We start from the raw sequence: 18,592 nt of genomic DNA on the forward strand, positions 1-18,592 counted from the left end.
AGTACATGTGTATTTTAAATTTACATACAATCCATCCTATAAATGTGGCTTGTGAAAAATAGCACATTCTCCTTCCATAAAGTGAAATTAGATCTGGGGCTAGTTTTTATTTCTCCGAAATTGGGACTCCTGTTGGATACCAAGGGCAGAATTGTATGTGTTAGTAGCACATACATCATCTTGGCAATAAGTTCTAAAACGAGCACACCTTTCCAGCAGGGGAGAATACATAATATTGCCCCTTTAATTTCTAGTTCACTCTGCTTACTAGAGCAGTATGTTATCCAGCACAAATAACCACTTGAAGTACAGATTTCCGTATTCAGGAGGGTGGGAGAACAATAATGTAGAAAGTGCAGCCTCAATGAAATCTGGAGGCAAATGTTACCCCACCCATTCTCCTTATCCATTCAGAGGCAAGGTTCTGTGAAAGACTAGACAGTTGGTGTTCACTACTCATGAAAATCCAGACCTGATCTTCTATTACAGCTTCTCTCCCTGCCTGACCATCTAGGGCAGTGGTTTTCAATCTTCCCAATGCTACGACCATTTAATGCAGTTCTTCATGTTGGTAACCCTCAACCTTAAAATTATTTTTATTGTCTTTTCATAGTTGTAATTTTGCTACTGTTATGAATTGTAAATATCTGAGTTTTCTGATGGTATTAGGTGATCCCTATGACAGAGTCCTTTGACCCTAAAGGGGTCATGACCCTCAGGCTGAGAGTCACTATTCTAGGCCTACATCTCTCTCATTCCTATTTTTCCAATTATAAATTTCCTAAATCACTGTGGTTTCTGGAAAAATCCTGACTCAGAGGCTGAAGGGTTCGTTGGCACTTCTGCTTTCTTTGCAACACTTTGTGCTGTATGGTTAGAACATGTGACTCCTTCTAGCAGTCATGCTTGATATTGTCAACTGTAAACCACATACTGACAAGCCCCAGGTCAAATGCAGCTGGAAGGAGGAAGACATTCAACTCAGTACTTGATGAAAACTGAGCTGTGTTTAAAATTTGGTATCTTTTCCACAGTCACAACTGAATCTGAAAATTCTGGACGCTCATTAGCAGAGGCTGGGTAGCTTCTGTCTTCTTGACAAGATTTGTGATCTCTATCGTGACTCTCACTCATTCCTGGGGTCCATCAACTTACAGTTGCTTTTTCTTCTCACTGAATAGTGTATTTCAATTTCTGTGCTTCTAAGCAATGTGGAAAGACATAGAATAGACTAAAGGGCATCGTATCTCAAGAAAAATGATAAAAATAATTTTCTCTATGAGAGTAATACATATGTTTGTTGACGTGCTTCAGATGTGAGCAAAGTCATGTCTGCTTTAGTGGGAGAAACCATTTCTGCTGCAATTGCTGACATGCCCGTCTCTCCTGCAGCATCTTAGCTACCATCCCATCCTTGACTCATCCCATCACAGACCCATCCCATCACTGACATGTCCCATCACCAGTTCATTCTATCCCCAACCCATCGCAGGCCCATTCTATCTCGGATTCACCTCATCTGTGACCCATCTCACTCATGACTCATCGCTCACTGACTTCCTATGAGCATAAACTCTGAAAAGTGAGGACAGAGAAGCTGGGATGTTTTGAAAGACCATAGTTCCTCTTATTTATAGGTTCGTTCAGTCTTATCTGGGCATAAATTATATGGTAGCAACTCTCTCTCTCTCTTTCTTCCTCCATCCCTCCCTCTTCTTCCTCCCTCCTTCTGTGTGTGTGTATGAGAGAGAGACAGAGAGAATTATAGAGATAGACAGACAGACAGACAGACAGACAGACAGACAGAAACAGAGACAGATAGACACAGAGAGGCAGAGAGACAGACAGATACAGAGAAGCAGAGTCAGACAGACACAGAGAGGCAGAGGGAAAGACTGACAGAGACATAGAGGGAGAGGCAGAGAGGGAAACAGAGAAACAGAAAGACAGGGAAACATTTTGCTTCCAACTCAAAACTTTCTATTTCTAATTCTAAAAATGCTTCAGTCAGGCCAGGCTGACAGTGCCATGCCAGAAGCATACCCAGCTTCAGTTTGTATTTGTCCTATGTGCAAAACAGTCCTTTGTTCAGTTGGTGATAACAATAGCTTTTGGGAAGACATGAGAATTCTGTGTCCTATCCATTCCATCCACATTTCTGAAGTTTGCATCTTTTTACGTTCTTAGAATGACTTTTTGATGTAAATAGTAGGTAATCATAAAATTAATATATTTAATTAGGTCAAATTAATGTATTATTAGCAATTTTATGACATAAAGGAACAGAATAAGAGTCGGGAGAGCTGAGACCGTAGCATAAAGCCTGTTGTACCTAAGTGTGAATGTGTGTGCATCCCCAGAAATGGCATTAGATACAAGCTAGGAAAACTGTAACTGATAGGGTCTGAGATTGTCTTAATACCATATTTATTCGCATACCTTTGCCCACATCCCCCCATTACTTTTATGAGTATGTGGGTCCCAGTTCTCCACTACTTTCAGAAATCACCCTTTAGAGATTTTTCTGACTTACTAAACAACAGTAGTTTAATAAACTACTGCAGCAACCAGTGGCAATGTTAATTAGAATTGGGATCTCCTGACATGTTTTCTTTACTTCAGCAATTCCTGCATTCCTCAATAGGGCTGTTAAGAACAGCCATTCCAAGGAGCTCAACTACTTTGGATAAAGCAATAGTTTATGTGAATGTGTGTATGTGCAAGCACCTTGCTGGTAGGTAGCGTGTGTGTGTGTGTGTGTGTGTGTGTGTGTGTGTGTGTGTGTGTGTGTAGTGGTGATTTCAGATCAGCAGAGGATGGAAACTGACATGCTAGAGAGAAGTGAGTACAAACAGCATTCTTCCTCCCTGTGTGAGGTATAGTATCAGTAATAACTCTGAGGGAAGAGGGTTTTGGATTACTCTTCTAGTATTTCTAGAAAATCATTAGTGGTCCAATGACTTATAAATTAAAGAAGAAAATAATGAAGTGTACAGAAGGAGTGGCGGTTAAAATCGGTTAATTTTCTTCTCTTCCATATCAGCAAGTCTAGAGTGTTTTCTCCTTGCAAATGCTTTCTTATTACAAACCTCATTCATCTTGTGGGAGGATAAGCTTCAGGTGGTAGTTAGCTTGCTTGAAACAGCAAAGGTGAATGGGACTTGGTTTTTCTTCTTGTCTTCACTGATGGAACTTTGGTTATTTTTCTTTAGGACATATTTGGCACATTTTAAACTCTTGCTGTTCAGAAAAATAAAACTTAAAGCATAAGAAATACTTTATCCAAAAGTACTCTGATGAAACCACTGTACCAACATTGTTCTCTGAAATTTAAAAGCAATTGTTGTCCCATATTTTTTTATTCATTATTAGCTCCACTCTTCATAAACTATATCCTGGAAAACAGTGTATTTTACTTATTATGATTTACATAGATGTGTAAACATACGGTGAATGGAAAAATATAATCTGAAATATTTTGAACTTCTGAGTAACTTCCATAGATCCAGAGTCTTGCCCTGTGAGACTGTGCCACTTACTGGGCAGCGTCTTTAGGTTGTTTCTTTCCCAGGCTCCCACAAGAAAGTGCAAACCAAAAGAATGGCAGTGTGTTGTGCTTCTCCTTTCTAATGAATTTCCAAACTCCTCTCAAATGACTGTAGACACAGTAATGTCCTTCTTGGTTTACAAAGGTCTTTGGAGTCTTTGGGCTTGGAATGACACAAACCAAACAGATGCTTCCTGAGCCTGAGACAGAAGAACTTAGAAACTTAGAACACAATTCCCTTAAACTTTGCACTTCTTAGAAAGGCAGGACAAAGGCATAAGGCATATGTTTACCAGTTTCTGGGACACTTACTGTTAACTGAGAGTCTGATCATTAACTACAGAATTCTGTCATTTCTGTTCACAGTCTAGATTATTTAAAGTTCTAAATTATGGGCTCTCTGGATTCTATCTCAACTCTCTTCTCTTTCATGTCTCCTCTCTTCCTAATGACAGCTCATCCAGTCTATGCTTGCAATCATTCCCAAGTTCTCTAGTTCAAGACTGAAGTGCTACTGAATCTCATTAGTTCCATGTCTGCAATTCTAACTCTCCACTGGCCCCTTGCTTAGACATTAAGAAGTGTTTTCAAATTAACCCGCAGAATTCAAGCTCCAACTTTCTCAATGATCCCTCGCTCCATATCTCAGATATACTCTCTGTCTCGGCAAATGCTCCTCCTGTCACTAAAACTTAAAGTCATTATTGGATGCTTCACAATGTAAGATAAGCCACATTATTTATTTCAAAATCAAACCATCGTGTGTTAATTAAGTGCCTAAGGTTACGCAAGTTCATTTTCTCTATTAGATGTATGCTTTCTCTTTTACGGAGAGAAGAAAGGGTCTTGCTTCCTTAGGGAAGTCTCTTTCAGTTTCAGTCAGCAGTTGGTCTCACAGTTATCTTTCTAATTCTGAGCAATTGGATGGAAGTGAGAAGACTACTGGGGCATGCTGCCCCAAAAGTTAGTTTTCAACCCAGTGCTGTGAAAAAGAAAAAAAAGAATCTTTAAGAAAAGCAGAGCAGAGTTATGAGCAGGACAGACAGCTCCGAGGACATGATAGCATCTAGGAACAGCTGTAGAAAACCTATAGCTATACACCTCCAGACTCAGTGCCAAAGGCGCTAGTAATATTCACCTCACGATAGACTCTTGACTTGTGCTTTATTGTAGAAGTATATCCAATTAATATGTGGGGTCCTTTAGAAGCTTATCTACATTAGTAGAGTCCCACTAAATTATCTGCAGTTCTTTACAGTAAACACATTTTTTTGAACCCTGTAGATTTTCAGGTTTCATCAGAAAGTGTGCCATTTTCTTTCCCCTCATCCTGGTGAGCTTCTAGAAATTACTCTCTTATCAACCAAAACACCTGATTAATCCTTCCAACGTCAAAGTCTCCCAGGTAGAATTAACTGATTTCTATTTCACATCTTAATTTTTATATCAACTTGACTGAGCTATGAGATGTATATATAATTGGTAAAGCATTATTTCTGCCTGTATCCTTAAGGGAGAGTTTCTGCAAGGGATGAATATTAGAATCAACAGAAAATCATCTTCACTAATTTGAGTAAGCACCATGCCATCCAGTGAAGGTCTAAATGGAGAAGGACAGATCCTGTCTCTCTCCTTGTACTGAGATAATCTATTCTCTCCAAACCTTGGATATTAACAATGTAATTTTAAACCTCTAAATTCAGACTGTGGCTCGCACTACTGACATCATTTGAACAGCATTATGCCATGGGTTTTCCTGGACCCTTTGCTTACAAATACCTGATCTGGATCTTCCAAGCTTCCATGATGATGTGAAGATATCCTTCATAATAAATCTCTTTCTGGACAAACATATCTATTTGTTCTGTTTCTTTTGCAAACATGACTGAAATAAATTAGTTACATTACATTATGATGATGTACTTGCATATCAATAGACCTTTAATAACCAATGAAAGAATATTTGATTGATCGTTTTGATCCCTCTCCCAAAGATGCTGGCTAAAGTATCACAGGTTCTCAGATAACATTTTTGGTATTTATAAAATAAGTCTGGGTTCTAAGTATATCACTCACATATTTTAGGTAGAAATTATACAATTTTAGCTGTCTATAAAATACTGATAACTCCAAGTTAGTTATTAGCTATAGTTAATAAAGAATAGTTGTCTACTATTCTTATTGACTTATTTTGTTTTTGAAGTACTGTACAAGGTAGTCCTAAATGTTTTTTTTTTTTTTTGACAGCATGCACAGGTAGTCCTAATTTCACTTCTAGTTGTTATTACAAACAACTTAACAAATGCAAATTTAATAGGAAAAGGTGTGTTATATCTCACAATACCAGGTTAGCAGGTACTTGAAGCAGTTATTAACAAACAAAGTTAAAAGAAAATGAATGTATGCATGCTGACTACTCACCTCACTTGATCTACTCATACACTGCTTAGGGTCCAAGTCAAGGAATGGTGCTACCCTCAGTGGGCTGAGTCTTCCCATATCAACTGATACAATCAGGACAGTCTTCCATAAGCTAACCTGGTGTATACAGTCCCTCAGTGACACTCTTTCCAGGTGATTCTAGAGTGTGTCACATTGACAAGTTAAGACATCTCATACACCTATGGCCATTTTTCCTTTAACATAAATACCATCTATAATTTCTACTAAATGAATAGAATTTTTATTCTGTTAGTTTCTAATTTGTGCTATAAGGTGAGTTCTTGACAGTGTACACGGGATGGTTCCACCATCAAGCTTTACACAGTTTTCTAAATCCAACAAGCTATGTCTGGGTCTTTTCCCAGAAGCATCCCTCTGCAAGTACAAAGATCATCGGCCCTCCTATATTTTAATTTACCTCTGTCATAGAGTAGATAGGTTAAATTCGTGTAAATTGCTATCCTAGATGAGTATTAAAGTCGGAAAAATAAACATGAAAAGATTGGTCTTTTCTTCACAGAACTCACTGATTACTCACTGTTTATTTTAATTGACAGCTCTCTGTGAGTCCAACATGTAGATGAATCAGATCAAAGCAAACATATGCTGCTTTAAAATTTTTGATGTTTAATAATACTTATCAGTTAATCATGCAGGGGGTTGCATTGCATATTTTAATCTCAAGATGTGAAATTGAAAGGTACGTTAGTGTTTTCTCCTTTGGTTTGGATTTGAGAACTTCGTACATGTTACGTGTCCAGAGACTGTGTAACTAAAAACAGCTTCTCCCTCTAGTGTCTTTAGATCATTATTGGTATATTTCTATCCTCAGCTTTGCTACGATTTGAATTATACGAGTTGCCTATGGTTTTGTTTGTTTGTTTGGTTTTTGTTTTTGTTTTTTAGAAAAAGAACCACAAACATTAAATCATGCATTTTCATAAATTGAAGTGGCTTGAGTTTAAGGCCTGTAATCATTTTTGAAGACATTTGTTACAAAGTCTTTCCTAATTGTAGACTGTTGCATGGTAGGGCTTCAAGAAACATCCTTTCCCTTGCCATCTCTATGACTACCTGTACCATGGTATTCTGCGTGGGTCTACCCCTTAATGTGTATGTTTGGGGTGCTGGTCTGAGTGGAGGTGGACCCATCTGAGGTGATGGTTTCCTAAGTGATATCTGCCCACGAGAAGTGTCTTAGACTTATAAGGCCATATGGATAGACAGGGTTGTGCTTACCTGAACTATGGTTTCCTGCCAACAAGGTGGGGCTCACAGAGCATCTGCCCATTCTGCTGGTGACCACAGGTGGACCAGGTGTTCCATCCCATTCTTGAGCTTTCACTGGCTCTCTAGAGGAAGATGCTCCATGATGACCTCTCTCTTTGCTGTCCAACTTTGGCAATGGCTCCGTGCTGTGGCTTCGAACTTTCAGCTCCTCTGTGGATTCTGTGTATTAACAAAATTACTTGTGATTTAAGAGTGAGATGCACCCTCAACTAATTTTTAGAAATGATTGAATGTCTTTCTAAACTACTTGTAAGATACTGTTGAAAACCCGATTGTACTGGACACTCTGGTATTTAAAATATAGCAGAGAAATAAGTCCTTTGGGGGATTTTCTTTCTCTCAAAGATGGGGTATTTTAGTACCATCAGTAAGGAAATAGTTTTCTTTTTTGATACAAAATACGTCGGTGACTCTTGGGTCTTCTTTATTAAGTCCCCCCTTGTTTTCATCTTTAAGGGATTCTCTTAAGGAGCCTGTTATATTCTTTCCTATTTTATATTCACTCATCTTTCCTTCACTCTACTGTGGCACAAATTCAACTCAACCATTCTCTAGGACAGCTTTTCCTAAGAAAGTATAGTTTATTAGCTGAAAGATTTAGCATAACTCTTAATAACCAGCAAATCATCTACCACTGTTTTTTATATATTCAATTATTTTTGTTCACAGACCCTTCCTTTTCTTGTATTCCATTCTATGTCAACATCCCTTTCTGTGTCATGCATAATCTTCTTTTTCAACACATTCTTTATTCACTGGTGTTCCCTAAGCCACTAGCTGAGACACTGTTGTCATTCACTATAGATTACTTATATAATCTTTATCCTTCTGGTTTCAACAACAACAAATTCATTTAATCTTAATGATTTCCCAAACTCTTCATCAAAAGACAAGCTTTTTCTCCTTGGTTTTAGGTTCAATCCTAAATCCAATGGATGCCTCATAGATACAAAAAATTAACATTTCATGTAATGTCCAAATATGTATCACTCAACTAATGGCTCTTTCTGTCCATCCATTCATCCATGGTAAGAAATTACCTGTTCTGGTCTTTGACTGTTAAATCTTAAATCTAAATCTGTCAGTCAAAAGAATCTACAGACTGTTTATGAGTCTTTTTCTCAACTTTCTCTACTTGGTATCAAGCCTCTTTCAACAACCCAGATTCAAGCTATAATTATGTCTCTTAATTTGTCACAATGGGCTTCCTTGACTTAGTCTGCAGCACACCAAGGTACAAGTCACATCATTCATTTATGATGCAAATGTGATCATCATGTACTTCTGACAGAAATAGAGGAGTCTCCTACTTACAAACTAATAACTGAGTTCCTTTAAGAGTCTCTGACACATTGGCCTCTCCTTTCTTTCTAACCTGATGCCCTGCTAATCATTGCATCCAAGAAACAATGTCAAAATGGCCATAGCCTTGGTGACATTCCTCCACACCTGCTTGCTGCCTTTGACAATGTCAACCTCACCTCTGACTTTAAATGTTGTCTTTGCGCTAGTTGAGCAAATGAACTCACACATAGTGACTTCATTTCAATGGCTTCTGAAGCTTCACCATTCCATTGGCCATGCCTTCCGATCATCTGTATATTAACATACCATATTATCTTTCCACATGTTTACTTTGCCCCCAAACCTCAAAGTTTTGAAAGCCACATGCTTGGCTATTTGTTGTTGTTATTGTTGCTACTGTTGCTGCTGCTGTTGTTTTGTTTGTGTTTGGTTTGGTTTAATGTTCTCTGAACTGTTGCCCCTAGCAGTAAGCATCCTGTCTAACACTTACTTTACTTAACTCACAAAGCAGGATTGGTAGCTCTTCAAATATCTTTCTACCATGTATAGGCAATATAGTATGTCTACTAGAACCAGAGACTCAAATAACAATGAATTTCCTAAAGTGGCATGAACTTGGTAGTATTTTTTAAAAAATTCTAATGATTTAATGATAATGATGATGATAAATAAAATTCATCAAATTAGACATTTAATTCATATAAAGATTTTTGATAAACAATAATAAGTTTAAAATGTGTTTTGTCTACTTGTCTTTTAATTTAGCTTTAAATATTCATCAGCTTTCAACAAGGTTGATCACAAATGTCATGTTTGGTCCCCCATTATCTTGTTGTATGGGGGAAAGTACAGGCATCTATGTATTGAGCAGCAATGGTCAGGGTTCGTAGGGCCTCACAAGGCAGAGTGAGCAAGCAGTAATTATAGACAGAACAGGGAAATGGTGGACAGAAATAGCACACTCAGCTATAAGGTCTGATTTGGACATGTTGTGGTAGTTGCAGCCCGTGATTGTCTGAAAGTGAGGGGTCAACACTCTGCTATTTGCACAAGGGGATGCTGTTAAGTAGGGGTGCAATTGTTTACACACAAGTTAGATGATAGGAGAGCACCTGTGGGCCAGATTTAATTTCACATTTTTTTGCTGTTCTGCTCTCGCATTCCTCTGCCTGCTGTGCACGTCTGCCAAATGAAAGCCCTGAATAAACAGCCCTTTGTTCTCATCTGTCTGGTCTCCTTTTATTTTCACATTGCTCTAGCCCCTTCCAGCTCCAAGAAGCGACCAGCTATATAATTACAAGCATTGCATTGTATGACAGGAACAAACCAGAAGGGTAGTTCAATGTAACAGCAATATCAGAAAGAGGCCATGTCTCAAAGACACCTGTTATAAAGTTAGATTACAGTTATACTGCACTCAAATGGAAGAAGTCAAAATATTTTAATGATAACATATTTAATCATAATCATTAGAACAAGGCCATTTAACCAACACTTGCTGTTCAGAGCTCTGAGACAAATGGAATTAAAGGAACACCAGACAAGATCAACATAGGTCATTTCCTAGCTGTTTATTAATAGCCTCAAACAAAACATAACTGTGACTTCAGAGTATCATGGCTTCAAATCCAAGGACCTCTTTCACCTGTATGTCTCTTCCACAGAATAATCCAACCCAGGCTGTAATCTGCATATGAAATAAAACTCCCTTCCTTCCCTCTGTCTCTTCTTTCCTCTCTCTCTTTCTCTCCTTCTGCCACCTTCTCTCTAATAACTTGTCACATATACAAGAGCCCCTGGAGTTGGAACTTGTCCAAATATAAATAAATGGATAAAGAATCCAAATTTAAAGCAGCATCCAATGCTGCCTTTTTCCATACATTTTAAATACGAAAGGGGAAGATTTGTGTGAAGGCAGCTCTGACAAAGTCAGTCTCTTTGTTCTTATTCAAATCACTCTACTGCAGATCTCAGTGGAGTGTCATTTAGTCCTCAAGCCTCAACTGTTTAAAAGCCCAATACAGCTTCAGAAACAAAGAGGACCATCATTTTACTTCTTTGTGTCTTTCTCTGTTTGTAAGTGCCAAGGGTTCATTTCAGTGAATGTTGGCAGATGATTTTAGGGAAACAAAATGAGTGAAGAGTCTGTGATGTTCAGGATTAAATGTGTGTACCTTCATGCATGCCTCTTGATTAGAAGCAGAGACAATATATTAGTAAGAAAATCGTAAGTATATTCTTGAGCCTTTATTTTGTAATAAGTCTGTTTCCTGTTTACATATTGAACTGCTTTCAAAAACCAAGTAAGTTTTCTTGTTAAAATATAGAACTCCACAAAATTACTGTCAAAAAAAGATATGTGGAAAGTGGACCACTGAGTTTATTGGACTAAGACAATTGCAGTAAGAACTATGCAATTAAGAAATACTGCAGGCTCAAAGAATTCTATTCAGGAAATAAGAACAGCTACTCATATCCAAATATTTTAATGTTGTTTAAAGCCATTTGAAACCAGTATTGAACCTAGTAACATAAACTGTCCATAAGACCCTTCTCATACACTATGTAGAAACTCTCTACAGATTCTGTGTTCTGCACATCATATTCATCCAAGAAACAACTGTGTTAACGCTGACCAGACAATTGATAAAGTATAGTTACTTATTTCTTATATTTCTATAGTCTGAAATCCAGGACTGGAAGAATCACAATTACTGAGAGACTTCAATGTGTCATCATCCCTTGAAGGTAGAATGGAAAGAGAACAAGCAAGAAAGGAAGGAGAGAAGGAAAGAGGGAGGGGAAGAGAGGGAGTGCAATGAGAAAACAGTGAAGAACAAATATAGAAAAGAGAAATATCGAGAAGCAAACATACTCTTTTATAAGAAATACCTTCTCATGGTAATTAATACACATAATTAATCCATACCCATAACAATTCATTCACACCATTCTCAGAGAAGTTCTGAAGACTTTATCCATCATTACTACTGATAGATGATAGGACACATACCAATCACAGCAGTATGCTTGTTTCTGAAGCAAACCAGAAACAACTTCTTAGCTTCTGTCTGGTTTTGATTGTTTGTTTGTTTGTTTGTTTGTTTTAGATAAACACCCTCATGAATCCATAGTGATCTCATTTGTCTGCCCTTGGCCATGTCTTTGTTATAACACAAATGAACTTTCATTCTGTCTGTGACCCTGACCTAAACTCTAATTGCATGTTATTATGTCTTTCAAAACAGTGCTGTGTAGAGCTGAGTGCTGCCAGACAGAGACGGTTTACCTATGAGTCTAGACAAGCAGGAGGTCCTCCTGTGACCCTGTCATCTCAATTTCTATATCTCTAGGGAAACAGAGCAAAAGCTCTTCTGTCTCCACAATCAAAGGGCAGTGGGGATCAGGGGCAAATTTTTGTTTTTCATCATTTCTTCACTCTTGTGTGAACCTGTCATTTGGGGTCAGTTTTGACATCCAACGGATATCTTCTTTTCAAGTATATATATACAGAAAGAGAATAATAGCTCAGAAACGTGCAGATCTGATGTTTAAATAAATCAGAAAGTCCAAGTTTGTTTTTAAGAAGGTAGTCAGTGTAATACCTTGGTGTACAAGAAGAGGCATGCTGAAGCAGGGTTTAGTATGCATCAAAGCCTAATGAGATACTTGTTTTCTTAAAGATGGGGTCTAATGTATCCCGTGGTTGCTGACCAACCTGCTCTGTAGGCACAGACCTTGAACTGGGTTTCCCATCTCTACTTCTCAAGTGCCGAGATTACAGGTGTGTACCATATCAAGATATATGAGATACTGGAGATGTACACTACTCAAGTGCTCGATCAACTGAGCTTGAATATTAGCCCAACTCTAAACTTCTGAAGCAGGAGAACACTTCAAAGACTGTGCAACTCACCCAAGCTCACAAAATGACAAATGGCAGCAACCTCATAGAGAACTGGGGTACCATGCCACCACTTAGCTCAGCACCCTAGAACTCTGCTACTGACTTAGAAATGAATTGTTCTTTCTCTCATGGGTGTAGTAAAATCAATTTAACAATTATTTAACAGGAAATTTTACATATTCTTCAACTTTGGACCATGTTTGTCCGTAAAGAAATTATTTAGTTGTTCAAGCAGATGACTTAAGCCTGTGACAGTTATCCTGAGGTATAACCACCAAGTTATCTGCATCTAAAGACCATTCACCAAGATCACCAAGCAGCATAGAAGTATCTAATTATTATGGTAAAGCTTGCATCAAGAAAGCCTAACAGTACAGGGTAATACGCTCGAATAATGCCACTTACACTTGCCTTTGTGTTCCTGGCACGAAAGCTAAGATCTCTGGGCAGAAGCTACTCACAAAATCCACATACCCTCTCTCTGGATGAACTGAATCCATCCCTCCAGCACTTCTTCTAACAGGGAAAATGACATAACCCTATTCTAGCCAATAGCAGATGAGGGAAGAGTGACTGCTTCTTCCAATTTTGCTCCTAAAAGTTGCCACAGTATCTTTAGGTTATTCCTTCTTCTGCATTACAAAATTTGTTGAAGTCTTAAGAGCTGGCAGAGCCTACACATGGAACTTTCCATTAACAGAAGCTCATCATTTCGTCTATTAATTGATTGTAACCTCATCTGTGATAAAATTTTGGTCTGGAACATGCATGACCCATGGATCCATTGTATTGCCTTAAACCATTCATTTTGGAGTTTGTTATTTTTGTAGCATTCAGAATATCCTAGCATAGGATATAACATGTTAGTTCACATTCCACCGCCTATCCTATAAAAAGCAGTCTAAATGTAACATTGCTGAATTTCTAATGAAAGAAAAGATTTTCGAAGTACACTGACAGGAACATTAAAGAACAATGAGATTAGGTAGGTTGACAAATAAACCTCAGAAAATTTGGCTGTCAGGATGGCCCTTGCAGCACATGCCTGGAGGCTTAAGTCAGATCGCAGTGACCCACAGGAATGGAGAGAACTGATTCTCAAATATTACCATCAGGCCTCTGTACATTTGACATGATACAGATGAACACACATGCCACCCCACAACATTCACAGAAAGCTCAATATTTCAACATCGTTTTCCTCCTTGCCTTACTTCTAAGGAAATGTCTTTATGAGATGCATAATCTCTGATGGATATTTAAGAAGTACTTTAAATGCCAAAGTTTTAATAAATTTATATCAAAGAGACATTATATATGCTGGATGTATTTTACATTGATTATATGCAACAAACTTGAATGAGGGTGGTACCACACATCCAATTCTTTACAGTTGTCCATCCGACTAGCAACAAAGAGGTAGTTAAATAAGTCTGGTTTCTGTCATCTTAGAAGTCAACATAAGATTCTTAGAAAATATTGAACATTTCAACATGAAAATAATTTAGACATAAGCTACATATTAAGGAAAGGTTAAACATAAGCTAGATTTTCCTGTGCTGGTGTGGACCTGTGATGATCTGTAGTAGATATTCTGCTCATTTCTGTATCCCCCTGTGAGTCAGAGGAAGCAATACTGACCACATTTTAGATTTCCCAAATAAAGTGATAGAACTGAAACAAAAATATCCCTAAAGATCCCTCTAATTTTCACATGCCTGTACCTCTATGACAGTTATAGAGAAAAACAAAATACCCAAGGCTTCAATAGTGCCATAACTCTGCTTTAAATATTCTTCCCTCCAAAACACACATGCCTTATTCCATCTGTCTAGATATTTTCAAATCAGGCATTCTGATTTTGATCACTTAAACAATGAACTAATATCATGACCACCATGGGAAAGAGACTCTCTAAGACAGAAAAAATAAAATTATATAAAGTAATACAGAAACCAGGTTCTGATAAGATTCATAAGTGGAGATGGTCACTGCCATGTGACTTCATCATCCTCATTGTAATGACAAGGAAAACAAAGCTTGTTCAGGATTTACTACCAAGAAACACCTGATTGGTGATCAATTAGGGGTGGATGTGACCTCCCGTTGGGCTTACTGAAAACACTGTGTTGACTTTAATACTTTGGCGTACTATCGTTTCTTTCTAGGATTGTATTCCTTCATTTCTGGCTATGTTGTGTAATACCAAAGTGGACCACTTTTAAAGTCCATTGCAAATCTCAAGTACCATCACGCTTATTTACATGTTACTATCACTTGGTTACATATACTTGATCTGAGGAAATTGCACCCTCTTCCCTTGGCATCACCCTGTTTGGATTTTGTTTTGATTCCTTTTCTATTGCACCTTCATAAAGGAGTGAGAAGCCTGTCAAGCCATGTATCTCTGTCGGTCAGACTATACGTAAAACTACGTTGCTTCTGCTGATGCAGGACCCAGAACTTCCTGCACGAAGAGTTCTGAGATGACTTCCAGATCCTTGACCACCCTTTCCCCCAGAAAGCCACTGTTGTGTGAGAGTCAATACCCAGACACACAAAAAGAAGGTAAGTCAAAAACATGAGAAATGTCCAGCAATATCAAACAGCATAGGCCAGACTTTCAACAGTCAGGTAAAGGGGCAAGGTTTTGGGATCCACAATATATTTTCTTCCTGCTAAAATACATGTCTATGGGAAGGAGTTGTACCTGAGCTTATGTATAAATAAGCAACAGAAGCCAATATACTTTGAAAGCATCAGAACCCAGTTCTCCTACCACAGGAAGACCTGGATACCCTAAAACACCTGAAAAGCATGATGCTGATCTAAAATCCTATCTCATGAAGATAATTGAGTCCTTTAAGGAGTTTATTTCTTGTTTTTATAAGCGGGGAAAGATGATTTTATTGAATTTGAAGAAAATTTTATCCAGGAGAATTAAGCAAAATCAATCAAAATGAGAACATACACAGTTACCCAAATCAGAGGCTCGTGATCATGTCTGCTTTATCTCTGTCCTCACAAAACTCACAGAATGTCCGAACATGAGTATGCCACCAAGTTCTAGCCTATCCTTTGCAATGGTTTGTGTAGTCCTAAGATGCCAAGAAGCAGGGCTAGTAAATATTCACTCATGTTTCATCTTTACAAACAACTTTTAGTGTTTATATTCAATGCAAGTGAACTTATGGCAATTTGCAAAAGGAAGAATTTCTATGTGTTTGGAATTAGTATTCAACAGAACCTAAGTCTATTACAGAAGTCTTGTTTTGTGTGCATGTCTCCCTACTAATTTCCATTGCTTTTTAAACTACAAATCTAACCTGACCCGACTAAATTTTGAAACAGTTGGATATTTTCTTGCCTAGATTGAAGATAGGTGCTTTTTATGCAGAATGGGTGTTTATACAGAGTGCTTTTAGCTACTGCCCATATCCAGGACAATCCAGCACCTAAAGTATAGATGAAATGGAATAAAACTCTGGAGAAGTAGCAAGAAGATGAACAGATTAAAAAAATTACATGGCTATAATTTGGGTTATTCTTATTTAAGAAATTCAAAAATACTTGGCTTCATTTAAAGAGTCTCTGCTTACTAGTGTCATGAGAAAAACAATACAATAATTATCTGTTAAAAGGAATTCAAAGACTGATTTTTTTTTATAAAGAAAAATGGAGAATTCTACTGATGTCTCTGTCTACCCTCTCTGTTTTTGTCTACTTTTAAGTGATCAAAGCAGATGAATCCTTTGAACAGTTGGAGACAAAGAAAATGACTAGGGGATGGAAGTAAGGCCTCTGTTAAAAATATTTTAAAAAGCTAGACTTTGGTGCCTGAGAGTGATTTTTTATATCATCAAGACTAAGTTATTCTGTGTTAGAAATTACTAGTAAGCACTTATGAATCATAATCAAGGCTCCTGTTGCATTGGTTAATCATATAATTTAGAAATGACCTAAATGTTCTTGAAGGATACAAAACCTATATTATAAACCAGAACATGAATTAGCATCTGCAACGTGGGAACTGTGTGCAAAGAGCCCACCTTCTGGGAACTTTGATGTCTGGAGTCTCAACTAAAGTCTAGTATAGTGACAGTGTTGAAGAATTGTCTTTCTAGTTATAAGCCCCTGGAGTACCAGCTTGGACTTAGCCCCTAATTAACATCCAGGCCTTGGGAAGACTGCTGCCCTCTTCTGTGCATCCATGTGCTTATCTGTCAATGAGGCATTGAGACTCAAGTGTCTTCAAATCCAGTATTCTCAGGGTAAGTGCTAGAATAGAGGCTACAATAGATACTCTGATTCCTGAATACGTATTAGAAAGGTTTGGGGATAGGGTTTATTTTAAAAGCACTTCACACGCTACAATTAAATTGAAATTTCTAGAGTCGGTCCTCAGTATGGGTGTTTTTAAAACTCTTGGTTATTTCTAATATGAAGATTCAGAGCCACTGTTTAATATTATGGGAAGATTTTTATCACTGTTTAAAATAATTTGGATTGTTAACTTGGCTAGGTCTTTTTCTTCTATGGTCTTAGCTATTTTTAGATAAAATTATCCTAATTATCCTCTTTTTCTCAAGAGAATGGAAAAAGTAAAAACCATAAGAGCTGGTCTATTTCACATTTTAAGAACTTATTTTTCCTTTAGAAAGGGGTATAGGAAGAGAAGGAAAAATGCTTGATTACTTTAAAATTGAAGATAATCTCTATAATTTATTTCTGTTATGATTAGCCTTCCAATTCTTATAAAAGGCAAGATAAGGCTGCCAAGTCTAAGAACATACAAAGTCACTTAGTGGTGTGAATGGTTTCTGATTATTTCATTGGTTGCTTCAGCTATGCTCTCTCATTTGAAAAAAAAAAAGCAGACCAACTCTGAAAAGAAGACAATTTCATTATGTCGATGTCAACCATTAGGAGATAAAATATTCATATGGCCTAAGACAGACAAGAAGCATCTCTCTCATCATTTCCCAGGATGTTCAGTCTTGCATGCCTATGTATTTTTAAAAGAAAGGTCATAGTTCAATTCTTTTAATTTGGAAGGAAAGGCAAGGTTTTTCCGCTGGTAAGTGGGAAGTGTGTGGGTAGTTGAATGTATGCACAGGTGCAATCAAATTTAATTAAGCCTCAAATCATTTTAACAGACAGATGGGACAAAAACCCTCGTCTTAAAAGAATTAGAAACATTTAAGCACTAAAAATATTAATGTATGAGAAGAAAAATATCACCTCTTTTCTTCCTGAAAGATGTGACTCTGAAAATACATTCATAAGCAAATATTAAATGCTAAGAAGAATGGCACCCCACCCTGAACAATAAGCAGAGCTTTTAATGGCAGCCAAAGCAAAGATACAAATGGAAGATACTAGAATCACAGCTACTAATGGCCATATTTGAGGGACATGAAAATGACATTCATATGAAAAAATCTACAAAAAGGATACAATGAGGTTCCAATGATAATACAACTGATGTCACCAGTAGCAAAACTGTGTTTTTCCTGATTTCAATTTACCAGTTTTCTAGAAAATGTGGTTGGAGAATATATGGGTGTTTTGGAGCTATTCTAGGACAATAAAATATGCCAGAGTATCTTAGGGGAGAAACACACATAAAAAATCAATAGGGGAGTTAACCTGATTTGATATTTCTCCACAAAAGGACATTTTGAATGAATACATTTAAGATAAAAATCAACCTACTGACCAAACCAATAGAAATATATAGATATGTATGTAATATTTATTTTTCATGATTATAATATAATTATACAATTTCCCCTTTTCTTTTACTCCCTCCAAACCCTTCCTTGCTCTCTTTCAACTTTATAGCCTCTTTATTCATTAATCATTAATTTTTGTTATATACATGTGTGCATATATATATATGTACATGTATTTTTAAATACATAAATATAACCTTCTCAATGTATATAATGTTACTTGTATATATGTTTTCAGGACATTTGGAATAAGAATAATTCAAATGTATATGTCCAATTAGTGTAATTTTCTCTAGAGAAGAGTATTTCTCCTACTCACGAGTTCCTTAGTTGCTTGTAGTCCTTTTTGTAAAGTTGAGGACCTGT

General features: G+C 37.2%; 1 protein-coding gene across 3 annotated transcripts in view; it reads right to left on the reverse strand.

Annotated features, from left to right (window-relative positions):
- The window catches only part of Nyap2 (neuronal tyrosine-phosphorylated phosphoinositide-3-kinase adaptor 2), a 245,039-nt gene that overhangs the window by 60,452 nt on the left and 165,995 nt on the right, over nt 1-18,592 (reverse strand). For all 3 annotated transcript variants that reach the window (XM_028789454.1, XM_028789456.1, XM_028789455.1), the window contains one exon: nt 7,229-7,438. In XM_028789454.1, the coding sequence (XP_028645287.1) occupies nt 7,229-7,438 (210 nt within the window). The remainder of the gene's footprint in view (nt 1-7,228; nt 7,439-18,592) is intronic.

The sequence above is a fragment of the Grammomys surdaster genome, unplaced genomic scaffold, assembly GCF_004785775.1.
Source record: "Grammomys surdaster isolate TR1022 unplaced genomic scaffold, NIH_TR_1.0 125833, whole genome shotgun sequence".
NCBI classification, from domain to species: Eukaryota; Metazoa; Chordata; class Mammalia; order Rodentia; family Muridae; genus Grammomys; species Grammomys surdaster.